At 40.8% G+C, this 26,284-nt stretch overlaps 2 protein-coding genes across 5 annotated transcripts in view; one reads left to right on the forward strand and one right to left on the reverse strand.

Moving 5' to 3' along the window:
• The window catches only part of SMURF2 (SMAD specific E3 ubiquitin protein ligase 2), a 58,578-nt gene extending 49,947 nt beyond the window's left edge, over window positions 1–8,631 (forward strand). For both annotated transcript variants that reach the window (XM_056505731.1, XM_056505732.1), the window contains 7 exons: window positions 554–668; window positions 1,009–1,187; window positions 1,634–1,771; window positions 1,997–2,117; window positions 3,469–3,670; window positions 4,629–4,704; window positions 4,961–8,631. In XM_056505731.1, the coding sequence (XP_056361706.1) occupies window positions 554–668; window positions 1,009–1,187; window positions 1,634–1,771; window positions 1,997–2,117; window positions 3,469–3,670; window positions 4,629–4,704; window positions 4,961–5,060 (931 nt within the window). In that variant the 3' untranslated portion in view covers window positions 5,061–8,631. The remainder of the gene's footprint in view (window positions 1–553; window positions 669–1,008; window positions 1,188–1,633; window positions 1,772–1,996; window positions 2,118–3,468; window positions 3,671–4,628; window positions 4,705–4,960) is intronic.
• On the reverse strand, window positions 7,240–25,287 carry CEP95 (centrosomal protein 95). Of its 3 annotated transcripts, none has more exons than XM_056505728.1 (23): window positions 24,945–25,287; window positions 23,642–23,770; window positions 22,575–22,682; window positions 21,633–21,743; window positions 21,065–21,173; window positions 20,531–20,640; window positions 19,645–19,779; window positions 18,971–19,170; window positions 18,485–18,554; window positions 17,785–17,828; window positions 16,532–16,650; window positions 16,103–16,223; window positions 15,810–15,924; window positions 15,259–15,422; window positions 14,889–14,981; window positions 14,339–14,489; window positions 13,084–13,244; window positions 12,591–12,665; window positions 11,959–12,111; window positions 10,810–10,956; window positions 10,649–10,720; window positions 10,393–10,576; window positions 7,240–8,887 (listed from the first exon to the last, which is right to left on the reverse strand). In XM_056505728.1, exons 1-22 carry the CDS (start codon window positions 24,964–24,966, stop codon window positions 10,400–10,402), a joined length of 2,586 nt encoding a protein of 861 aa, XP_056361703.1. In that variant the 5' UTR covers window positions 24,967–25,287; the 3' UTR covers window positions 7,240–8,887; window positions 10,393–10,399. The 3 variants fall into 3 exon arrangements, with proteins under 3 accessions (XP_056361703.1, XP_056361702.1, XP_056361704.1); XM_056505727.1 differs by having other exon boundaries at window positions 7,240–8,891; XM_056505729.1 differs by lacking the exon at window positions 7,240–8,887 and having other exon boundaries at window positions 10,183–10,576; window positions 18,986–19,170; window positions 24,945–25,060.
• Between the last annotated feature and the right edge of the window lie 997 nt (window positions 25,288–26,284).

Below are 26,284 nucleotides of genomic sequence, written 5' to 3' on the forward strand. Positions count from 1 at the left end.
CATGTCAAACATCTGTCATATGTGAGAGGTTTTGGTATCTATTGAAAATGACATCTTGTTCTTTAGTTAATGAAGTTTGGGTGTCTGAGAATATATACCACTAAATACTTGGCCTCATCGCACAATTTTAACCAAAAAATATGTTTTATTGCAAACTGTCACTGCTGTTGGAAGCAAAATGTTAAAACCCAGCATTTGGAGGGCAGCTTCAGTCTGTCGATAGGCTGAGGTTATCTTTCCCTTATTAAAAAATGATATGCCCAATTCTCAGACCATTGTTTACTAATTTGTGAACACATAATTAAAATTTGAACTAAATCTATCTATTACCTTAAAGATGGTTTATATCAAAAGCTTTGATTCCAGTATCTTTATATTCCACTGAATACATAATGTCTTGACTTAGTGTATAGTGGATGTAGGAGAATCACAGTCAGAAACTCTCTTGGAAATAAGTAACCTGAAGAAAAATCTTGGGAAGCTGGAAATCCATCAGCTGTCAGGTGTTGTGTTGTTACTGAGCCAGAAAACAATAAATTATTTTATTTTCTAGGGAGTGGCTGTACCTGTTGTCCCATGAAATGCTGAATCCATACTATGGGCTCTTCCAGTATTCCCGAGATGACATCTACACCCTGCAGATCAACCCCGACTCCGCTGTCAACCCGGTAGGGCTGGTGCCATCTGCTGTAAATCAGCATTTTCTGAGCACAAATCAAACACTCACCTGCACAGGGTTCAACACTTAGGAGCCAAATGCTGACTGTATTGCTGGACACTGAATTTGTACAATTATATGATAGTTTCTTTTTTGTTCTTTGATCAAAGTAATGTCTCAAATGTGTTCCTAATTTTCTGTCAGATGTCAATTTTTGTGTGTGCATCAAAACAAAACAAAATAGGGTTTGGACTTGGGGTTTTCTTCTTTTCTGGGTGTTGAAATTTTGTCTCATACTCAGCAGTGGGGGGCTTACTTAGCTGCATGGCCTTGTCTCTGCTCTGTTGCAGGAACACTTGTCCTATTTCCACTTTGTGGGCCGGATCATGGGCATGGCTGTGTTCCATGGGCACTACATTGACGGTGGCTTCACGTTGCCTTTCTACAAGCAGTTGCTTGGGAAGCCAATTACTTTGGATGACATGGAATTGGTTGACCCTGATCTCCATAACAGCTTAGTCTGGATACTGTATGTACTCTGCAGGGTACCTCAGGGTGTTAGAATGCTATCTCTGTTATGTGCTAATGGTCCTAAATCCTGGAAATAAGGTGTATTTTGATCTCCTGCTCAGGCAGATTTAAGAAATACCTTTCTTGCCCAGTTCAGCTTCTTAAAGGCTAAAAATACTAAAGCTGCTCAAATTTTGGGGGAGGAGAGTAGAGTTAATATTAATTTATTAATTTTGCCTATTATTAACAATAACCAATTATTAAAACATAACATTGAAACTTTGATAAAGGTTTTAAAATGTAACATAGTAAAACTGTACTGTAAAAATGTTCACCTTCTGCTTCCAGGCAGGACTTTGAAATGCCATTAAAAAATGAAATTGTGCTTCTGTCAGATAGAACATGGCTGTAATGTATTTGCAGAATATGTTTCCCCTCAGTCATTTGCTGCTTTCTTTGCACCAGTGAGAACGACATCACCGGGGTCCTGGACCACACGTTCTGCGTGGAGCACAATGCCTACGGGGAGATCATTCAGCATGAGCTAAAACCCAATGGCAAAAGCATCCCTGTGACAGAGGAGAACAAAAAGGAATATGTCAGGTACATCAGTGGCTTTTTCCAGGGTTCTTTTTCTATTTCCTAAGGTGGGGAGGAACTGTTACTTGTTGAAGTTATTGTCAGTGTCATGCAGTAGGGTTTTGCTGTGGGTTTGTGCACTGCTCTGGTGTAAACCTGTCAGTGGGGCCGTGTTTTGGGGCAGGATAAATTGCAGGTTTATTGTATTTGAATACATCCTCCACAAACCCAATTTGCACTTGCTCGCAGACTTTATGTGAACTGGCGGTTTTTACGAGGAATTGAAGCTCAGTTCCTGGCGCTCCAAAAGGGATTCAATGAAGTAATCCCACAACATCTGCTGAAAACATTTGATGAGAAGGAGTTAGAGGTCAGTGCTCGAGTGTTGTGTTGTGTCGTCAAGTGTACGGAGGCTCTGGGAGCCGCAGGAAGGCGGGGCTGCGTCCCGGCAGTCCTGGTGTGCTCTGACCTGGGATGGGGCAGGGCAAGGCTGAGCACCGGGGCTGTGTGTGCCTCCCGTGGGAGCTGTGGGAGTGTTCCTGGAGGTGACAGCTCACTGCAACTGCACGAGTAGCTGCAGCCCCTCCCCTGTAGCTCAAACCACTCTGAGCCTTCTGAGGACCTGCAGTGACCTCGGGCTTGTCACTGCTGCAGCAGAGTCCTGCTGCAGAGTTCTCACAGGGCAGTTTCCTCAGTGAAATTCAATGCTGCCAGGAAAACAGTCTGTCACTCCCTCCCACCACTCCCTCCCAGTCCTTGTGCACTGCCCTGACTGGTGTCAGGCACCTGGGGTTTGGCAGAGCTCAGTTTTGCCAGACTCCATTGGCCCCATAAATTCAGCAGAAGGAAAGGTGCTGTCACAAACAAGTGTGCTACAGAATGTCAGCATCAGCATCCAAACATATCCTCTGAAGGCAAATCTGTAGATCCCAAGCTTGCTTTAAACTGAAATGTAATTGCAGTCTGTGGAGCTGAGGGGTTTGCCCTGTAAAATGGCCACAGGTAAATTACTCACGTGTGCTTGTGATCCCTGGGCTGGAACATCGATGATTGTTCCTCCTTTATCCCAAATATTCTCACTCCCAGCAGTGAGCCAGCCATGCTGCTAACCCAGAACCATTTTGGAGCTGTAGAATAAGAAAGGGGAAGGTCTAGTGTTCTTAGATATGAAAATGTCTTCAGAATTGTAATCACATTCCTGCTGAGCTTAACCTGATCCATTGTGGATCTCCCTTCAGGAGCACTGGAAGCTCAGTGTCAGGAAAGGCTGCTCTGTGTTTTGTGTGGTATCACAGGAGCAATTCCAATTCTTTTGGGTCCAGAGCTGGACCAGCCAAACTGCACCCTGGGCCATGCTCCTGAAAGAAATACTGATCAAATGTGAATTATTCCTGCACTATCATACAGGGTAGAATCTGTGCTTCTGTTTGACTGACTGGTCAAGGCCCTTTTGTCTAAGCTTGAAATGGTTGGTTGGGTTCTTTTTAATTTGAATTGAGACCATTTGAAAAATGGTTTGTGTACAGAGGTAAAATTAAAAAAAAAAAAAAAAAAAAAAAAAGAAATATTTCTGCATTGCTTGAGGGAAAAGTAATAATTTGCCTTTGGTATAAAATCTGTGCATTTTTCACAATCATTTCTTCATCATTTATCTGGCTGCAAACCCATTTTTATAGTGATCAATGATGAAATAATATAATAAATCTATTTTAAATTTACAGCTCATCATTTGTGGACTGGGAAAAATTGATGTTAACGACTGGAAGGCAAATACCAGGTTAAAACACTGTACCCCGGACAGCAACATCGTGAAATGGTTCTGGAAAGCCGTGGAGCTCTTCGACGAGGAGAGGAGGGCGCGGCTGCTGCAGTTCGTGACCGGCTCCTCCCGGGTGCCCCTGCAGGGCTTCAAGGCGCTGCAAGGTAACCACACCCGCGGTGCCTGTTCTTGGGGGCACGGCTCAGCAAAAACGAGAATGTGAGCTGCAGCGGGACTTCTGAAGAGCCCCTGAACGGTCTGATTACAATTACTAGGAGTTCTTTTCTGTATGTTTGCCTGATACTTTCTTATGCAGGTGCAAATGGCTCTTTTGTTTCACTTCCTTCTCTGGCAGGAGGTTGTGATCAGCTCAGATATTAGAGGGGTTCCAGAAGCCAGGGTTTTAATTCCTAACTTTTACAAGCCCTCATTGGTTGCACAGCTCTGGGGGCTCTTTTAGACTGAAATGAACTAATACAGTTCAAGCTCAGGCTCTTATTTAACAGCAGAGTCCTCATGAGAAGCACTCACCCTCTGAATTGTATTTTTAATGGCAGCTTAGACCAGGATTCCAGTTTTGCTCAGGTTGGGAAAACTGTGTCCTTTGTGGCATCTTCAGTGCACAAGTCTAAAGGATGGCTGTGCTGCAGTCTTTTTTCTTTACAGAGACATTAAGGGGATTTCTAGTAGTCAGATTAATTTAATAAAATTACAAGCAATTGACATTGTGACACTCTGGGATTTCAGTGGAATTGGCCACTATTCAAGATAATTCAAAACAGGGACAGGTAGAGCTGTATAAGTTTTGTTGTATAGGAAGGGTGAGAGAAGATAAATTAAAAACTGCTAGAATTATGCAGTACACTGTGTGAAAAAGGTGATTTATTCTTCCTTGTCAGGGGTTTTTTCCTTACCTTTCCATGGTTTAAGTAACTGCAGGGCTGTCTGAGTGGGCAAGGAGTCTGTCCCACAGCCACTGGGACTTTGTAGTTTTTTCCTGCCTCTTTATGATTCCATCTTTCTTGGTGCAGAGCTTCTCTTTGTATTTTAGTTGCTTTCTTGTGCAACAAAGACATTTCATGTTATTCCACACATTAGTAGAGATCTGCTCTGGATTTTCAGGTGCTGCAGGCCCACGACTCTTCACAATACACCAGATTGATGCCAGCACTAATAATTTGCCGAAAGCCCATACCTGGTAAGACTTCTTCATTTCTCTTGTGATCTGTAGCTTAAAGACCAATCAGCTGGCAGAGTATTTGGAGCAGTGTCACTTCTTTTGTCTTTTATGACATAATCCAGGCTGTCCCTTAGAGAGTGAAAACTGGAGATGGCTTTTCTTTAATGGAGCTGTATGGCCTCCTTAAGCCATGCTGGCAGCAGGTGCAGCCCAGTGAGGTGTGGCAGACCTGGCAGTGATGTTGGAGAGTGAAACCTCTGTGCTTCTCCCCCAGCTTCAACAGGATCGACATTCCCGCCTACGAGAGCTACGAGAAGCTCTACGAGAAGCTGCTCACGGCCATCGAGGAGACCTGTGGCTTTGCTGTGGAATGACCCTCCCAGCCTCTCCCAGACTCTATTTATACTCCTGTCAGCCAGAAAGCCCTTCCTTCCCTCAGCCAAGACTCAAGAAATGCTTGAAATACAGGAAACTTTCCCTTCTCTACACTAGGACACTGGGAGGGAAAGGACAACTTTTGGATTTTTTTTTTTTTAATTTTTAAAACTTTTTATTTCAAGAAAATAGGTTCTGTGGTTCCTGCCATAGGATCATTCAGCTGCTATTAAAAACTAATATCTTGAACATACAGAATGCTGACTTTTCCTACATTTCAACAGTTAAGCAGTATTCTATACTTAAAGACTACTACTATTTTTGTAAGAGGTAATCTATTATATTTGCCTACCTGATTTCTATTCTCAGATACCAAGACACAACTTCAGCAGTCGGTACAAGTCACGTTTCAGCCTGTTTTAAATGTATGATATTGAACAGCATCTATACCTGCTATTTTTGGAAAAAAATATTTTGGATTATTCTAACTTTGCATAAAATTGGCTGAAAGAATCATTAATCTTTTTAATGAAAGCCACTTACATGTTAACTGCATTTTCTTATAGTAAACCATTATATTCTGCAGTGTAAATTTCAGGTAAATGTTGCCACAGGGGCTTTTTTTTATATTTTTCAAGCAGGAATTCCGAATATGATGTTTTGGGGTCCTATTTATATCACTTGTCAGATTCCTCCAGCAGAACTTCTAGTGAGTGACACAGACTATTTGGTACAGTCCTTGTGTTTACACGTGGAATAACCTTTTCTTAATGAACAGTAGATGTTTTGATTTTTTTTTTAAACAGCATTTTTCTAACAAGTCTGTCAAGAGTATTTTTTGTTGCTTTTGACCTTAAATTGAAACACTGCATTTTGCAGCTGTTGAAGCACTGATGGGCTTTGCCAGCAGAAGCCTGTCAGCAGTTTGTTCCAGAATCCATCCTGTCCAGTCAACCAAAGTTTGTTTGAATGCAGCCAAATCATATTCTATATTTGTTGATCCTAAAGATTTATCAGGTAAAACACGTTGTAATCTTTGTCCAGCTGCTCATGACACGTGGGTTTAAGTTGCAACTAAGGAAAAATGGTGTATTGACTGAAATATGTGTAATGTGCTTTGGAAATGAGGTTGTAAGAGCACATAATTTATTGATTGTAGGGATGGAAGTAAGTATATATATGATTTATAGCATGGGTTGATCTCTTCAAAGGGGAATAAAATGCACTACCAGTAGAGGGAACTGAACTTTGATGTTAGTTTGGAAATTCTCGGTTGAGATCTGTCTGATCTGCTTGTGGTGTGTGGGTAAATCAGGCTGCTTCAGAGATGGTGCCATTCTCCTCTCAGCCATGAAAATATTTGGAATAAGTAGCAGGTTTTTTCCAATCAGTGTTGTGTTTTTGTAACTTAGGTTACAATTAATCATGAAATCTGCACTATTTTTTTGTTGCCAATAAGAAGAAAGTCAAAGGTATTGAAAATGCTAAAGGGATGGGATGTAACCCGCTGTTCTGTTTGCAGTGTAAGTCACACTGAAGCAGCTCATTTTCTGTCTGCTCTGAAGTAAATTTTGCACTGCCAAGTCTGACTGCCACAGTGAGCAAACTACTACTGGATGTTGTGTGTTAGAATAGTGGGCAAGGGACTACTTTTATCGAATTGTGGAGAGAATATGGTGAGCCAAATCCACATTGTTTGATTATTTTTTTTGTACAGCTGTTGCTGGCAGATTTCTTCCAAGGGACTTGCTTCCCTTTCTGGGCTGGCTGCAGGATGAGGCTACTTAAGGATGTAAACAGAAAGCCAAGAGACTTGCTGTGACAGCCAGGTTTGGAACACATCAGAGCCTTTTCTTTTCATTTCAGTGGACTATTGCACTCCTGTTGAAGGGCTGGTACTTTTGCATCCATGCTGGGCTCCCCATTCAGGGCTTTCAGGTGACAGTTACCAGGGAAGCTGCCCCTGCTCCTGTGCAGGTTTGGGGAGCACAGCAGGTTCTTCCCCAGAGTTTGTCACTCAAAGTGCTGCCCCTGGCTGGGGCCACAGCTCCAGCCCTGCCCAAAGCCCCTGCTCAGCTCCTGCCAGGTCTGTGTGAGGGACTGTGGCAGGGGTTTTACAGACAGGTTCTTGGAACTGTTCACAGAAGAGACCCCACTGTCACAGAACTGATAGAAGTGATTTTTAATTTTTTTTTTTTAATCCCCTTGTGCTTGCCTAGGCTGTGGCCACAGCCTCCCTGTTCATGGAACATGGCAAACATAAAATCTGGCTGGTGGATTTATTGAATGCATAGTTATGGTCACCTTGCTGTCATAAAAGCATCTTTGGGGAGGGAGGAGATGAGCTCTGCAGAATAGAGACCCAGATCAGCTGATAATTACATTCATTTTCACAGCAGCCTTAGCAGTACATCTGCTTTTCTACTAAATATTTTGGTATGGCATTGAGATTTTTTTTAACTGCCACAGATATTGTAAATTTAATATATTATAGGCAAAACTAGACAAATCTGCAATGAACTTTCCATAGCTGGCAGATAAGGATGAATATACCAAGTATTTTGAGTGCCTTTCTACCTTCATAAAGACTGAGAGCTTTAACTGAAGCACCTCATCACCCAGTCAGATATTTATCTGAATGTCATAAAGGATTGATTCCTTTCCAAAATTTAGTTTCAAGAACATGTCAGCTACTTTCCCCTCAAAAAGGTGCTAAGCCTAATATTGCATTTTAACCTTGGACTTTCACCCCATGATTAATGTGAATATTTATTTCAATGTGTCCCTCTTACTGGGTTTTACTTTATCCAGTCTTTAGTTGTTTTAGAGAGATTGTCACATCATGGTTTTGTGCTGTTGCTTTTCATTATGAATGTTTAATTATGAACAGTGACTTTTGTAGATTTCAAATATACAGTTCACAGTTGAGTTTCAGAGGATTTAATTTCTCGGTGTAAAGAGTTTTGTAATGGTGCTTTGTACAGTATGTATTCTAATTTTTTTTTTTTTTGCACATAGGTTCAGTTTCCCTAAACTGATTTATTTGTACCAAATTTTTGTGTTGTACTAAAGTCCAGAGCACACAAGCTGTTTTGAAATTCCTGTTCTACAACACTACATCTGTACTGAACTCCTGGTGGGTTTAAAAGGCTGCATTGATGGAAGTTCAAGCTTTGCTCCTGTCACAGCACCATCCTCCAGCTCCATGTAGCATCTTTTTAAACAGCACCACACAGTTGACAGGTGCCATTTGTTGTACTTTACACTATGTAGTAGGTTCCTGGCTCTACACATCCTCAGAGCTTTGTCTGTAGTTGTAATTAGTTTATACAAGTGTAATTACTCCTCCACAAACTGACAGTTCTTAGTTTATCATTTCCATTGTATTTATTACAGAGTGTTTTAGCATTGGTATCATTGTATTTTCACCCAGCTGTTACATGAGCTTTAACAACAACAAAAAAATCTGTATAAAATGGTTTTAAGTACTTAATGTATGTACCCATGCAGAAATTGAGCAATAAATTGTATGCTGTTTGCACTGTCACAGCATCAATGGTTTTAAAAGTTTTAAGTTTTTCTTAATTAAATCTTTAAAATGTAACAATTTCATTTTTAAGTAACTTGACTTTGTTTCAGGAGAAAATACTTGAAACTTGGTGACTTCCTACATGCTGTTACCTACAGTGAGGAGTGTGCTGAATGTTCTAATCAAACACATCAGGTCTTATTTCTGGCTCTCAGGTACTGGCATGTCTTGGCAAGGACTTTATCTCAGCACAGGTGAACAGATGTCTCCTCTCAAAACTCAGCAAAGCTACACCAACTTCCTTGAGGGAAATAAAGGCAAATTTGGTGAAGACTTGCTAAATTTCATCAGTTTAGCTGATAAATATTTTCCCTTAAAGCCTTCAACTTAGCCAGGCTTACAGCAACTCCCTGAAATGGTTTGGATAGGTCAGGGTTTTGTGTTCCTGGTTTTATAGAGAGGTTTTGGTGTGGTTTTTGGGTCTGTATTTTTGCAGTGAGGTATCTTATGTTGTAACAGCTGGCTGGTTTGTTTAATCTGTAAAAGAAGCTCCTTCAGATATCATGGACTGTTTTTTCCTGTTTATCTCTTTTTTTCAGTGCATGAGTATGCATTCTTTGTGTGTTGGCAGGTCCATCAGAGTCCCCTAATGGCAACCTTTAAATATTGTATGTACAGTGCAATTAAATCCAGTATTCCTATATCACTTCTCACACAGCAATTTTAAGCAAGAACTCTTCTATAAACATAAACTAATTAAGAGTTGCACTTTGTCAGGCAGAGGAGACTGTATTAGTAATAGATTTCATTAGTATCAGCTTGGTTTTATGTAATTGTTCTCAGTTTAAGTCCTCATCCCTCTATGTTGGCACCTCCACAGTGTTTGGCAGGTGAAACCTGGATTTCCTGCTGGGCACTGCACTGTTTATAGCACTGGAATTTGCTAAGTAGGTGCAGTGTCTGCTGTCAGCTCCTGCTCTGCCTGGAAGCAGACCTTAGAACCTGAAGTAAGGTAAAAGCTACTGGTGAAATATTTAATCATTCTTTGATTCTGTCAGTGTGAAGATGGAGTATCCTGTGAGTGTGGCATTGTGGAAGATTAGGAATGCTGCCCACCGCTCCTTCCCAGGGTTCATCTCTTGCAGAAGCTTATCATGTAAAGCTTTAGAAGAATCTGCATTGTTTTCTATTTCAAAATACTTTGCCCAGTGCATATGTAGCATAGAAAGAGTATTTTATATGCCTTTATATTTTATCAAGCCAGCAATACCAACACTGCAAACACAAGTAGTAGTTGTCCCTTGCTTAATGTCCCAGTTATTTATAAACCTGCAGGTTTATTGCAGGCATTCTCTAACTTGGCCTTTCGTAGGAAACCTGAACCTCTGATGTTCTTTAAAAGATCTTCTTGTGCTTTCTGACCTTTCCAATCCATGATTTCTGGCAAATGGTGTTAGATTGGCTTAGCAGCAACAGCCCCAGCACAGATGCAGAGGAGCCTCAGCATCCAGCAGTTCCACCAGGAAAACTTCACTAAAGCACTCTGATTTCATCCCAACATCCTCTGGGTAGAGTCCAACACTACCCCAGCCTTGCTAGGAAGGTAAAAAGTAGTTCAGAAACTTTATTGGTGATCTTAAAAGTGCTGTGGAGATCTCAGATCCCAGCAGCTATGCCCCTGACAGGTCAAAATGACAGAACAGATATTTTAGAAAGAAAAACAGCCTCATACCATCTTCCCATTATAGCAGCTCTCAAAGACTCTGATCATCTTAGCCAGGGAGGATTGCAGTGACATTTACCCAAGTCTTAGAAGAAGTGGCTTTGGCTGTACTGGAAAGAAGCCATCTGAAGTCTGGATCTCAGTCTGTCTGCTTCTAGTTCTTGAAAAAAGGTGTCATCATCACTGTGCATGATTGCTGCTTGCAGTTGCTGTATTTCCTTTTCCATCTTTGATCTCAGTTCTCTTTTTGTTTTCTGTAGCATCTAAAGAAAATACTGACATTAGCCACAGCATGTAAAAAGAAAATGCAGTTGGAAAAAATTAAGAATACTTACTTGTGCTTGTGCTTTCTCTCTGGTTTGGATTTCTTGGAATTCTTGAGCTATAACTTCTGCTAGCATGGAAAACTAAACATAATATGTGTGTGAGTTGAACTAATTAAAGAAAGACTTCTAAGTGGAAAAATATGATCTACTTGATCCAGATGAAGCTTTACCTGATCTTTGTAGTAGTTCTCCAGAGATTCCAGCTCAGTCTGGTGCTCTCGCCGTTGCTCATCGCGCTTCTCTTGAGCATAAACTCTCAGTTCCCTCAGTCTTTGCTTCTGAATTTCTAAACCTTCTTCAAATAAGTTTTTAAATATCTGCCAGCAATTAACAAAAGCAAACCTGAAACTTTCCCAGGAACTTTTAAGTATATATTTACATTTCTCAGCTGCTTTATCTCCTGATGGAATGCTATTTACATGAGGTAGGCTGTAGCCCATGAAAAAGCACAACTATGCACCTAGAAATGGTGGTGCACATACAGCTGGATTTGTATTACTCATTTAGCTGAAATTTTGGTAGATAAAATAATTTTTCATGTCAGTTTAGTCAGATGACCCAACTGTGCAAGCCAGGGCCTTTGAACATGCACTGTGATTTACAACCCACCCTGTACTCTGCAGTCTGACTTCAGGACCTTCATCCAGGTTTCCAGCAGCAGGAAATCCAGCCTGGACTCAGGCTTTCCATTCCTCCACAAGAACACTTAGCAGCTGTAGCTCACATCTTGAGGCAAACAGTTCTCAAATCCCTACCAGTGGATTATGCAGTAAACTTCTAGTTTTTTATTTTGAAAGGTGACAACTGTGTATCTATTCTTGCAGAATGTAATAGCCCTCCTTGCTTTCCCTCGCTCTGATGTCCAGCCCTAATTAGATTATATCTGTCACAAAGTCCACTCTGTTTAACAAACACAACTGAACAACAAAGCTGCCTGTTTGATTAGTTCCCCTAACTGAAGATTTAGATTGTTTTCTTTGGATGGTGACTGTAGGAACAACTTCTTAATACTACTGTTTCTGAAAACTCATTTCCCCAATTTCTCATGTTACCAGCCCTGTTTTTCCACACTGATACTTCACCCTTTCTCTCCTCTTAGCCCCATAAATCATCCTTTCTTGTTTCACAGTGGTTTGCCCTGTACTGGATCCACATTTCCAGAGAAGGAACAGTTTCATCTGTGGCCTTGACTGATCAACCTCTTCATCCTGGCTGTGTGCTGTGGTCACTGCACTTGCAGCATTAAACTACCAGACCTCAGCACTAGAGTCCTGACAGGAAGGAATTCCACCCCTGCAGAGCAAGGCCCTGGTCCTCACCTTCTCCTCCCGCGTCCTTGCGCGCAGCAGCTTGGCCCGGAGCTGGACCCTGTAATCCTCGTAGTATTTCCTGGCCCGGGCCACCTGCTGCTTCTTCTCTGTCACCCTGTTCTGAGCCCACCTCTGCCGGTAGATGCGCTGCTTGATTTCTTGCTAAAGGGAGAGCAGCAGCTGTCAGACCACCACACTGCCAGCAGATACCCCTGCAGGCAAAGCTTTGTTCATCATTGCCAATAAGGGTCCTTCACTGAGGACCTTCTCCACACCCCAGCTTTGCAGTTAGGTTTAACACATTAGGCACCACTGTAGCAAAGTAGTCGTGTCACTATAGAATTGAGGAGTCAGCACTGTCATGAGAGCTGCAACACAACCTCAGGTTTCTCCTCCTTGCACTTTTTTAGAATTTGTTTTATCTTTTAGAGCAACAATGCAGTGTAACAATAATAATATTCTATTCCCATGACCCCAGTAGCTGCACAACAGATTATGTGACATTTTGAGACCACAGCTATTCAAAAAGCATAAACTTGTCATAAGACAAAAAGCTACTTTCATGATCTGGGAATATGCATTCTAGATAGCTCCAAGTGAAATCTCTGCATTAGGTAACAAATAGTCTTCAAAGAACATACCAGTCTCTTGCTGTGATCTTGATCTCTCTTAATAATTGCAGCAAGCAGCTCCTGTTTCTTCAAGGCTTGTTCAACCTGGAGGTTTAAAAAAAAAAGCATCATGCTGCAGGACATGTCCTATGTAGCAGGTTTAAATCTTGCCCTTCTGCTATGTTTTGGGGTTTGGGTTGAGAGTTGCCTTGTATAAGTTAATCAACTTCTGCATCTCATAACTCACTTTTAAACTAAAATACTGTTCATAACTAGCAGTGGAAACTACAAGATGCTTTTTTAAAAAAGCAACAGCAACCCTAAGCAGTACTCAAGAAAACAGTATAAAAGAAGGACCATAATATTCAAGCAGCTGATGAAAAGTTCAGCCTATGTATGTAAATCTGTACATCCCTATTTAACCAAGCTCCCAGAACATCCTTCCATGTTGTGCTGTGGGTGTGCAGGTGCCCTGTCAAGGTATCTCTGCTGACATCCAGCAGGTAAGAGTGAGAACACTCACTTCATTCTGGAGTTTTGGTCTGGGTCTGGCAGAAGGTGCCTTGAGGTGCAGAGTTTGTGCAAGCTGCTGCTGCCACATTTTGTTCAGAGTACGGGAGGAAATGTGCAGGTGGGGAAACTCCTCCAGGAGCTGCAAGAGGAGGTCATTGTCTCTTATTGTCACTGTAAGATAAAGAGCAATAAGCAATAAATTCTTGGAGAATACATTTAGTTGTAAATTCATCCAGGCACTGTCAGCCTAAGTCAAGAAATACTTTACATTGACCACTGTATAAAATGACCATGCTGCTGTTACCATGTCAATCTAAGCCCAGCAGGACATACCATCCTGCCAGTACAGCAGCAGAGAAAGCAATCCCAGTCTTTTGTTGCTTTCTCTCAAGAATTGATTTTATAGCTCAGATGTCATTTCCCTATCACCAGCACACCCAACTAAGACAGGTATCCCCTTCTTTTTTCGTGTGGTTATGACCATCAGTCATTGCTTGCTCTCTCTCTGGTTGCAGCATCTTAAAATAAAGCCAACTCAGCAGTGGCAGTGACAGATCCAGGTCAAGTAAACAGATGCAAAATAAACTGGTTTGCAACCAGCTCATTGCCATTACATCTTTGATCTTTCTGTCAGGAAAAGATGATGGGGAGATTAAACAAAAGGGTATTTACCAAGTATATGGCCTTCAAAAACTGGAAAGAAAAAAAATAAGGCAGTGTAGCAGAGCAACATGCAGGTATATAGGGGATTATCTATAGGCATCTTATCTATAGGCATGCACAGTGCTGGTTACCAAAACTGGGCCTAGGATTTGCAGCTTGGCTTTCTTGGAGCATCACTTGCTCAGCAGAACCAATGGCAGAATTAACAGCACAGTGACAGGGTCCTGACAGATCTGTATGTGACTCAGCTCAAGCCACAGGCCCAATTCTAAATCTGATACATGTTCAGAAAAATAACAAAAGGAGAGCTCAGACAGTAGTGAAATAAGCATAAGGGTAGCAGCAATGGAAAAAAGCCCTGAAAATAATCCAAGGGATTTTGAGGAAGTAGCAAATGGGTCACAATTTGATTGTGCACGGATGGTTTACATTTACATAAAGCATTATCTTCCCTAACAAAAATCCAGACATATAGAGGACAGAAGAAGGGAAAATTCTACAGCTGGCTGGTATATGTTGGACTGGTGCCTTTATTCTTGGAGTTCAATACATGCTTTCAAAAGATGCCAGTTTTCCACCAAGTATAGTTTTGCAGTTCTTACTTGGAGCTGCTTGCTTTGGCTTCATGATCCCTCGTTTTGGAATCCACTGGCTGTATTTGGAATACTGAGGTGTGGTTTTTCTAGAATAAACTTTCACTGGCCGAGACACTTTTGGATGTTCTTGAAAGACGTTTTCTTTGTACTCTTGTTCCTTAGTAGCAGATGTAAAATAGATGAAGAACAGGTATGAGAAGGGAAACACAGATAGAACACGGTTTGGCCATTAGAACTTAAATGTCTTTCAGACTTTAGAATGAGAACTTGGACATATTGCATTAGATTTTCCAGAAGGCCAGAATTTACAAAATGCATGTCAGGGTTCAAATAAAGGTTAAATCTCATTATTGCATAACCTCAGCTCTTCTGCAGCACTTAACATTAGTTAGTTACTACTTCAGTTGTACAATGTTGTAACTATGACACTGGAAGTCAAGGAGGTTTTCTACCCAAAAGTGTCTAGACAGACCATCTAGACAAATTTAAAAAGGAAAAAAAAAAAAAAATCAACGAAACAAAACACAACCTTCAATCCCAACAATGCATCACGTACCACTTCCTTGGCAGCTTCCCTGAGCTTGGAAATTCTACGCTTCTCCCTTGCTTCAAAAATTCTTAGCTCGTTTTCATAAGCATTAGTAACCAGCTAGAAAACAAAAATAAAAGGACTTGTCAGAGGCAATAATCAGTCCATACAGCCACCTTGTTAACTTGTTTGCTGCATGGGTCAAAGTAGCTTCTTCCACTTTAAACTCTTTTTTGCAAAATTTGGGGTTTAAGTCACTTTCTCAGCAGGCTAGAGATAAGACAGCATATGATTACTAAAGGAGACCAGCTGCCCCCATTACGTAAAAGTATTCTGGTTTTGTGGTTTTAGTATTACTGTTGGTGAGAATTACCACAAAGTCCAATCTAAAAATTACCTTTGCTTTTCTTGTTCTTTCATCCCTCTCTTCCTGCACGTGGCTGCGTATTGTCTTTATCTGGCCTGTTCCACTACTCCGCAGTTTCTGTTGCTGGTGCTGAGATGAGGGTGAGGCTGGAGAAAGGGATCTTGGCCTGCCTGGGTAGCTTGCACTTGATGTATCTGTAGGGAAAGATCATTCACTGAGTATCTAACTTGAGACAAAAAAAACCAAACAAAAACAGTGAAGTGTATTGTGACTAGGCCCTCATTTCAGAACCACAGTCCTGTGAGCTTGTATTATATCCCTCCGCCCACTTTCTATAATTTTTTTACTACAGCTGTGTTTGCCTTGTATTTTTTTTTGCAAAGTTTTACCTCATTTTTTTAAGTGTTAAACAGAAACTTGGTTGCTATTCTGTTACGGTAGCTCAGGTTTGGATCAAAGACAAAATAGATCTGAACCAGCAATACAAAACTTAGTAACTAACTAATTGAGCATAGCAGCTTCACATGAAAAGGTTTCTTTTATATTTGTTTCCACCCCAATAGTGGCACAAAGATTGTTACCTCTCCCAGCTGTGCTTCGGCCATAGTCCATGACACTGTCACTGTGCTGGGACAGGCTGTCCTCATCTGTCAGCTCCTCTTCTCTTGTGTGTTCACCCAAAGCTCTCTTCAACATCTAAGGAATAGATTTTTTTTGGTGGGGGTCAGGTTCAATAGACAGTTCTAAAGTTTAAATTAACTAAAGGCAGGTATTAGTTGCAGATTTTCTTTTCATCCATATTTCACTGATATTCTCTCTGCTGTGATTACTGAAGCTGCATTGCTTAGCTCAACAAAGAAGAGACTGCACTTACTAAATCTAGTTCATTTAGCCTGCGAGACAGATTTTCTGATGCTTCGTGAAACTCTTGCTGAGGCACCTTCTCCTTTGTTGTTCTGTGGGAAAGTGAGCCTTCGGAAGAATTTTCGTATTTGCTAAAGCAGAAAACAGACAGATTTCATTTCTGTTCTAAAAACTTGACAATGAGCATTATCTCACACAATTCCAGTTCACTTTTTGCCTAAGCACGTTTTCATTGAATTAAGTAAATCCAATTTCATTGCATTAAGTAAAGCAGAATGTGTAAACACCTGTAACCGTATTTAACAAAATGAGTATATGTCAGGAAAAACAGGAAATCTGTTAGAATTATTCTTTCACTGTCACATAGCCAGGGAAAGAGAGATCCTATTTTAAAAGGGAGGTGGGGGCTGGCTGAGCATGGAAATCAAAGTGAACTTGCCTTGTTCTAGGCCGGTGTTGAGATTCAGGTCTTGGGATTTGTGTTACTTGTTCAGCACGTAGGGAGAGCTTTTCCTTAGAAGAGGAGGCAGATACAGCAGACTCACATACCAGAGGCACCTAAGAAAATGAGTAAATGAAGGTTTTATAGACCATGTGAGTAGAGATGCTGTAATAGAACCATCTCAAACCCTGTGAGTATAGATATATTAAAATAGTTATATTTCTAGGCTCCTGTCCTGCAGATAGTGTGCTTTAGAGAACTAATGTGTAAAGAAATGGACTAGGAAAAATATGGAAGATCTGTTCACAGCTAAAGCACTGAACCAGAACAGGGTCTAGGCTAAGGTAATGACTGACTATCTCCACATTCCACCTCATCAGCCTGGGACTGATGCCAGGCAGTGGAAATAAGCTGAAATTCCCTTAGTACAGACTGAGCTGCAGCTCACAGAGAGCCAAAAGAGAACACTCCTGTCATTGTGCCATTTAGCTGCACTGGTTCAGTTCTGCCTGGTAACTTCTCTGTTCAAACTGGAGTAACTTGGGCTTGGCATGGACATACTGGGAAATGCACCAATGGAAAATGAGTTTCAAAGACAATGTAGATGTAAAAACTGTTTAAACTATTGTAACAAGCAAAGTCTGTGAGTACCTCTTGTGGTTGCAGAAGGCAAAATTGTGTTTCCAGAGAAAGAAACTCCTTTTACAGACACATTTCTATGGGCACAGATTGGTAACTGCTGATCAGTTTGTGGGTTTTGCATTATTCAGTTTTTGAAAAGCAAAGGACAACACAAGAAAATAAAAAGAGAATATAATAAGCAGTTAGTGGATCTTTAAAAAGGAGTAAATCTAAGTTTTATTGGCCAAAACCCCCAAAATTCTTACTAATTTAGACTACTGATACACTTCAGAGAAAGGACATGACTGTACTCCTGTGCTTTGTACATATTTGATTAAAAGCAAGATAACCAGTAACTGCTTGGTTGTGATAAATAGAACTCTGTGGGTGCTGGCTCTGTACATTTTGGAGCAAACAACTCCAGGAAGAACTAAGAACTGACATGACTCACAGACTGCACATAATCACAGTCTAACAACACTGCATCACTGATTGTATATTGGGGAAAGAAAGTCTAAAGCAGGTTTGAAATAAGCCCAGAAGTGCCACAAGATAACAGACAAATTAAGCAAATTTAAAAAAATACTGATTGAAATTAAAAAAAAAAAAAAAAAAGATGCAACATATACCTTTGTCACATTGTCCTCAGCATCATCTCCCAGCATTTTTCCCACTGCAGAAGCAGATGACAGGTAAGTGTGAGTTAATGGCACTGGGCCTACTAATGTGGGCAACAAGGAAAAGATATGCGCCAGGGCCTGTGGATCCAAATTATTCAGAGAATAGAATGACAAAGCAACTGTGGTTACCCAGTTGTGACATTCATTTTGGTAATTTCTCCAGTCTTCAATGTTCCATGTCATGGGAATGCTATGGAAACTAAAAAAGGTAAGCAATGTTTCCAAGGCAACAGAGAAAATGAGTACTGAAAAAAATAGCTTCTAAACCTTTTCTATAATAGCAGTTAATGGCTTTTTCTTAGAATTGAAACTGGCTTGTTTGGTCTATGTTTCTGTGCTCAGAATAAGCTCAGCCATGGGACTTATCTGCTGGAAGAGATTTCTGTGGTATAGGCCCATCTTAACAGGATTAACTAAGAAAGGAGTTGAATTGGGGACATGGATTACTTTTTTCCAGTAGAGGGAACAGATTAAAAGTAACCTATTTTTGTTCCTCTGTAAAGCAGAGATAGAAATATGAACTCGTGGCTGAATTTCAAAAAATGCACTTAAGTAGATTCAAAACAATGTTTCTTGTGGTGCCAGTAAAAATAAATGCAATATTATAACACTTAAGAGTTATCCTAGAGGATTCAAAATTTTCTCTCACCAGGAATCTTTCTTGATAGAGGAAGACCATCAGAAACATCATCAGATTTTTGGGTAAGTGACTTTTCAATCTGAAATAAAAAGCAAGATGTGTTCTATAAATTCACAGGTGAGTGCTGACAGGAAGGCCATACATTAGGCCTATCTGCAAATGGAAATCAATGCTGATCTTAGAGATAGATAAAAATCACTATAATTATTTTGTTTACTATACTGTAAACTATGTAGTTGCATTCACTGTGGAAATGTGTACGTATATATGTATAAAATAAACACACCCCTCAAACTAAATTCCTCTTTGGACACTTAGTGAAGAATGAATCCACAGTCCAAAATTCCTGGAACTGAGATATATTCTGACACATTCAAAAGTGTTCTTCAGGGATCAGCTACTTCCATTCTGCAAGTAAACCAGGAGGCTTTCAAATGAAAGCAGCATTGGTTACTGAAAGAAAATTAAATAATCAAAGAGCAGGTTTTTCCTTACAGCAGGAATGCTCACTGCTTGACTGCAAGCCAGAGCTGCTGCCTGTCTGTCTGAGCTGTGGTAATCTCTCCATCCCGGATCTGAGGGCTGGAATGGGGGCAGCAGAGGAATTGCCTGCTGGATGGGCTCCCCCAGTTTTGTAGCACTGGCACTCTGACTCCCTCTGGGGGGTTCAACAGCATGAACAGACTCCATCTCTCCTGAAAAGACAAATACAAAGAACTTGAAGTGTTATCTGGGAAAGCAGAACATTTTTTTGTGCATTGTATGTACATAATAAAAGGAAGTGTCTCAAAAGATAATGTGAGCTGCCACCTTTGTTGGATTGCATAGGACATTGCTGTAACATTTTTCAGCCTTGACCACATGATTTTGGATGGGAAGATCTTCCACAAGGACTTTTTAGTGTTTTGAACCACAAAAGAAAACAATACAAGCCACAAGACAAATTAAAAACAGCCTAGCTGAAGCCAAATTCTAGCTAAGCAGAAATACCCCAGATAATGAAAGTTTGCCTACTCTGAGAGATGAAATACCACATTGCTGTAAAGAATTTATTTTAAAACATGACACAAAGTCCATTCATGACTAAAGCTCTCCTTCACACTACTTTAGTTCCCTACACCCCCAAATCAAAATCAGGTAGATGAGCTGTCAGAAGAATCAATACTCACCATCTTCCCTTTCCTTTACAATCCCCCTTTCACTTTCTGAGAACTGTCGGGGCAATGCTGCAAGAGCTTCTGAGCTTTCAGATTCTTCTACCCCCATGTCCTTTTCTGCTAGACACCGTCCAGGCATCTGAAGTTCTAGAAGTGGATGTTTAAAAAGATTAAATTAAGATCTATAAAGCATCTTGCTATGAATGGTTGAGATGGACAATTTTAATTCTGCTAACTGCTTGGCATCGGAAATCCATACTAAGCTCAAAATAGGTCTATTAAATTCTTATTTGTAACTCCAGTCAATAAAATGTTCATAATTCATAACATTTCTTTATACCTCTACTTGAGGAGATGAATCTTCCAATAAGAATAGGAAGAACTGGAATATTCTTATAGAAAAATAGGAAATAAGAATGAGCTCCATTTAAGTCACCTGCACATTATTCGTTTTAGAGCCATCCATGAAGTTTGGAAGGGGCACATGCTCCTAACAAGTCTTCTTTAAGAATGAACTTACTCATCCTTTTATAGTCTCAAATAATACATCTTACACTGCAACAAATGAAATAAAGTCTTCATAATTCCCCTATTCTACTGAACAAGATAAAATGCTTTTGTAGAACTGAATTAGAACTCAAACAACAAACCTTTATCCAAATAAGGTAGTGCAGGAGTAATGAAAAATATTTATAAAATATAAAAATATATCTGGAATATTTACATCCAGAAATTTTAACTTCAGCGAGATGCATTTACTTATTGTGGGTTGTCTGGGATTTTTTAAATAAGGATTTAAAATAGTATTTAGCTGAAAGAAGTAACTTTAAAAAAGGAAACAAAAAGCCTAGAAGTCTAATACAGAAGAACCTTAAAATTTTTTCTCACCCAAACTTACCTTCCCCTCTCTTGGAAAATGAATAAGCAGTATCTCCAAGTTTAATTAATTCACTGGTAGATTCTGAGCCATCTGTATCACAAGTTAGAATAAAATATTCTGACTGGGACCTAAGGGGAACATAAAGCCATCATCGTATTTCCTGTCTCAGCCTCTGCCCATTCAGTCCACGAGATGGAGCTGCCGAGGAGCCGTGCAGGACACGCCCCTGCTGCCACAGAGAAAACCAGAGCAGGAGGCACAGCCACAAACTGAACTCAGCTTAACGAATCAGTCTTTAAAATACAGTCTTTAAAACTGATTAAAGTTTTCAAGTTGTTTCATTCCACATAAAAAGTAAACTTAAACAGCAATTCTTCAAGGGCAAAAGAAGTCCCACATGTAATTTTAGCCCAACCAGAGGAGTCACCTCACGTTCATTGTGGCATATGTAATCAGTGCGTGTCTATACTATAAAAACCCTACTAATTTCTCTACAGATACACAAATACAGTCAATTACTATGTGAAAGCAAATATTCAGAATTGTTCTTACCTTTCAACTGATGAAAGTAGTGTATGTTCTGTAAGTTGACTAGCAGTGCTTTCCAGCTGCTCTTGAGGTGCAATTTGAGTTTCATCACTGGACAGCACATTTACCTCAACTGTTAATAACCAAAAGATAATTATTTTCAGGAAAATTACTTCTACCTATAAACTAACAGGTACTACTTCCAATATCAAAACACTTGATGTGTAATATCAACACTGTAGTGTTTTAATGACATTTGCTCATTGTTCCAATTAAAGCTAGCATTTTCCTTCTTGAATCCTAATCCTAAATCATCTGATTTACAAGCTGAAAATCAACTAACAAAGGATGAATTGTATAGAGTAGGTTTCTGTGACAAGAATGAAGCAGAAAGATTATGTAAGTTTTGGGGGAAATTATATACTTTATTACTGTTTATGAAAATGAGGAATGCAAATATTCAGCTTCGCCCCTGAAATTTCCTCCCCCAGGGTCAGTTTTGTCCTCCTCTCCGTTGTTAAGATTATAAATCACAAAAAAAAACCCCCAAATAAATCTGCTACATTGTAAACACTTTGGGTTTACATCTCACCTCCAGTCTGAGAAGAAGCTTCACTGACTTCTCTAAGATACTCTAACAAACCATCAAATATTTCCAGGAGGTTCTTGATAGATTCCTTGTCTCCTTTCACAATATTCTCACCTGAAGGGAAGGCAATGACACATATTAATAATTAGTACTTCACAGAAGAAAAATTCTCAAAAGCAGACATTTTCTGTAGAAGAGTGCTTGGAAATTCTTGTAAAGATGTGAGCTCAGAAGACACCTGGTCACTTATTTATGCAGCTAAACTTGAAGTATATTTTAAATGTTCTAAATCTGCATATTTTCAGTTGCAATAAGTCAAAGTTTATTGATGCCGTAACTGTTTCCACACTCACAAAATAAATATGCTGGGATATTTTCAGGGGCAATAGGTATTTAATATTTTTCTTATATAAAACTACAGCATGAAGCAGTCTATGGAGTGGCAGCAGAATTGCAAATACCAGCCACTGTGTACAGACACCAAGTCAGAGATACTTCTTATCAAGCAGTTTTCATTCTTTGCAGGTTATGCTATGTGAGACTATACACAGGAATACTCAGGGGAAGCCATTATCTATGTACATATAACACAACAAAGTTCAACTCTACTCATCAACTTTTAGAAATATAATAACAAGCTTGAAATTCCAGGGTCATGTCTTAAAACCCAGTGTCCAAGCCTGAGCCAGCAGATTTCAGTAACATTTTGGCAGCCAAATGAAGAATGGCCAGATGTTAACTTTAACATTTCTTTCTCTTATTTAATCTCTGCTTGCTGTTTCAAATTATAATCTGATGTCCAAGGCAATGGGTCAGTGTTCTGATGACATCCACTACCATAAGAAGATATTCCAAAGCAAGCTGTGTAACACCTGGTTCTTAAAGCATTCAAATTAAACCACACAGATATTCAGCTTTGTTTGTCTCATTAAACCAAGTACCTACCCGTGATGTGAGACAAGCTGACCTGCAAATAATCCAATGCCAGGGAATCTATTACTGCTTGTACATTATGTGCATCATCCTCTTGGCTTCTGGGAGTAGCAATGAAATCTATTTAAAATAAACAATACATTTTAGACTATGTAAATGGACAGCTTGTTGCAAGTACCTTAATGAAACTAACTTTTGCTTACAAGTTAATATTTTTTCTGTACCTTGTGTCCTTGGTGAAAAGCCCAAATACCATATGGTCCTACAAAATCTTTTAAAAGTACTGAGCACAAACTTAGAACGCCCCTTGGAAGACGTGAGGGTTTTATCAGGATTAAATTCAAGAGCAAAGACTACTAAAGCATTTATCCTCCTTCACTCAGAGCACACACACCTAGTTCAGATCATCAAACTGGAATTGCAGTTTGTGTTAGGACTTCATCTTTCCCTGTCACACACTAATTGCACTGCAATGTATTCTACTTAATTAGGAACGTTATTTTTAGTTCTGCACTTATATTTAACAGGAGTCCTTCAATAGGTACCAGTTATCTCACTGCTCCTAAAATCTTCTGCAATTAGCAGTCTGACACTTCCTACACATAACAGTTTATAAACAAAACAAATACATAATTGTATAGCCTTTTCTTAGTTGTTGTCACTGAAGTCCAGTGGAGATGGGTTAAAGCAGGGTTAAATCACAGCTCAGCTCTTAGCAGAGTGTAAGTATGAAGCATTTTATGAGAGCAGACCTTCAGTGTTACACTGTTGTAAGATAAAATGAGCCAGTCCACACCCTTCAAAAGGGTGGCCGCAGATGGCTTTCAAGGCCTAATTTACAGTAGTTTTGTTGTGGCTATCCTCACAGCTGCCATTCATAGTCCAAAGTTAAAATAAAAGTGGCTGATATTACTTGATTCTTACTAAAGAATGACAATCTTATATTTTTGTCTTTGGAAAGACACAAATACTTAAAAAATCTCTACATCTGTATGAAGCTCTACAAGTTTAAATTTTATTTAGCAACAAAATACACAGAGACAAAAATAAAAAACAGATTTAGCAATTATCATTCCTACCTGGTACTTTTTCTCCTAAGACTGACTCATAAAGATGAACAAACACGTCAGCACTACATTCTGAGAGATGTTTTATGTGCAGGTTTATGTGACAGCTCCTTAAAAGATCATTGGCAACATCAACCCAATCTATTTAGAAGAAAAACAATAATGTCAGAACTGAAAGACACAGAAAAAAAAAAATAACACTGGTTATTTACAGTGAAAGATAACCACTGTAAGTGCCTCTGACTCCACCAGAGGTGGTCAAACCCAGGAGGCTGTCCCATCCATCCAAAATATTAAACATTGTTCACGTGCAATCATAGCTAACTGGACTTGGGAGGTGTAAGGCACTGAAGTACCACAGACTGGGCAGATTATCTTTTTTTTCATATAATGAAAAACAAATTTGAATCTGATCTCATAGCCAGGAACTCCAAGCCTTCATGACTTTAACAAGCCAAGCTTTGATACATCATTTATCAATGATCAGAAACGACAGGTACTTTTTTGGAAAACATGAGCGTCTCTTACAAACCCAGGTCCTCTAATGGTCTTAGACTATGACATCACTGCTAATGTAAATACTCCTCATGAGAAGTAAATTCTACTTTAATAAAATTATTTAAGGATTAGAAGAATACAGAGATGGTCCCACCATGCGCTGTGTTGAGCACAATGAGATGTGCATTAAATAGCCTGATTTTCCCCTAACTTTGAGTGCTGAGAGCAAAGTCTTTGAGGGACATTTTAAACAATTTTGAGGGATATTTTAACAATTAATAAGAACTTTAATTTTCTGGAGAAGGCATAAGTCACCTTTGGAAGGAAAAGGTATAGAATTACTACAACAGAAACTGATTTGTACAGTTGTCAGTTTTCTGTATACAAGAGTGTTACTTTCGATCCCTCTGCTCCTCCAGATCAGTTCCAGACGTCACTTTATTTCAAGTTTCCGATGCATGAAAGGTTAAAGTAGCATCTCCTACATTTCAGGCTGTCCTGTAACACTCGAATTGCATGTTGCCAGGAAAGGAACAAACAAAAAAAGAGGGGAAGGGGGAAGCTTAACGCAAAGAGCTTGAAAAGCCGTAACACGAGAAAACGACAGTTTTAAAGAGCTAAATGAGACGGTGCCAGCGATGCCCAGCGATGCGAGCTGAAGGGGGCGGGATGATGAGGGGGGAAGGAAGCTGTCCGGTCCGGCTCGGCTTCCCCGGCACCAGGCCGGCCGCTGCTCCAGGAGCGGGGCCCGCTCCGCAGCACTCGCAGGCCGAGCCCCAGTGAGCCGCGCTCGGAGCCCTCCGGGGCCCGGCCCTACCTGTTCCCTCAGCGCTGCCCATGGCGGCACCAACGACCCAGGCCCGCCCCCGCCATTTAAACCGCGGCCTGCGCGCCCATTGGGCAGGCGCCGCAGGAAGGGGCGGGGCCGCGGCGGCAGGGCCCGGTGCTGTGTGTCATGGCCGGTGTTACGGGAACGGGGCGGGGCGATCGCCTCTGTAACGGGGCTGGGAACAGGCGCGTTAGCATTGGGAATGGGGAGCAAAGGAAGGGCCCGTGCTCCAAAGCCAGGCCGCAGCGCAGTCACGGGCCATTCCCCGCCGCTCCCCGGTCACATGACGTGCCCCCTCGGTGCAGCCCCGCCATTCCGCCCGGGCCCCCCGGTTCTGCCCGGCCGATGCCGCCACCGGCCCTCAGGCCCCACGGGCAGCAAGGCCCAGCCCCGGGGCCCTCCCACCGCCGAGCGCGGCTGGCGGCGTAAAATGGCGACGGGAGTGGGGGGGGGGTTATTCCCTGAGGTTCCGCCTTCGTCACCTGAACAGGAGGCGGTTGTTGGCGATTTCTCGGTAAAATAGGTGGGGAAAAGGCCGGCCTGGGGCGGGGGTGGAGCGGGGAAAGTTGACCTTGTAGGCTGGCCCAGGACGTTTGCCGGCCGGTACGTCCATTAGCGGGTGTTGGTGTTGGGTGTTGCCACGATACAGGTTTGACAGGGTAACTTGAATTTCTGCATGAAAGGAGAACTAAAACCTTTATTAAAAATAGGATTTAGAAATGAAACTTACTGTATTAGCTGCACTTACTGTATTAGCTGCTAGCGTGGAGTTTTTTGGACAGGCTGGACGGTGAAAATCTATTAATTTCGTTTCTGAGCAACAGTAGTCTGCGCTCCTCAGTAATTCTGGGTTTTCCATCTTGAAAGAAAAAATGCTGCCCTTTATCATTAAACTCCTTGAGCACGACAAAAGCAGCTGAGGTCCCAATTTTGACGGTAAGAACAATGACTGGTAGCAATTAAACCTTAGTGGTGTGAGCTCCAGCAGCTCATGGGTATCATTGTTAGATCCAAATCCAAGTGCACACACCACCTTAGGAACACAAAGGAGCTTTTGTTGTGTGCAAGCAAACACAGATCAGTGCTATCGAAACTAAACTAAATATGGATTTTAGTTTGCTACTCACACAGCTAGAGCTCTGCAAAGCTGTGCTAATTTGTTTCCACGTATTAGCTTAATTGGTAATTAAGAGTTTAAATTAGGAGGGGGGAACAGAAAAATGAGGAAGTTTTTTTACAAAGGAAATTGAAAGGAGTTCTTTGCTGACTTAACTGCGTGTAGACAAGGTAGGGACTGGGTTTTTGTTTAGTCTTTTCAATTCTTTAAA

Source organism: Oenanthe melanoleuca, chromosome 18 (genome assembly GCF_029582105.1).
Source record: "Oenanthe melanoleuca isolate GR-GAL-2019-014 chromosome 18, OMel1.0, whole genome shotgun sequence".
NCBI lineage: Eukaryota > Metazoa > Chordata > Aves > Passeriformes > Muscicapidae > Oenanthe > Oenanthe melanoleuca.

Coding starts and splice junctions, on each gene's coding strand:
- CEP95 (XM_056505728.1), bottom strand. CDS start 24,966: ATGGGCAGCGCTGAGGGAACAG. Junction 21,744..22,574: donor CAGCTTGTCTCACATCACGG/GTAGGTACTTGG, acceptor CCTTCCCTTCAG/GTGAGAATATTGTGAAAGGA. Junction 15,423..15,809: donor CCGAAGCACAGCTGGGAGAG/GTAACAATCTTT, acceptor CTTTCCCTACAG/ATACATCAAGTGCAAGCTAC.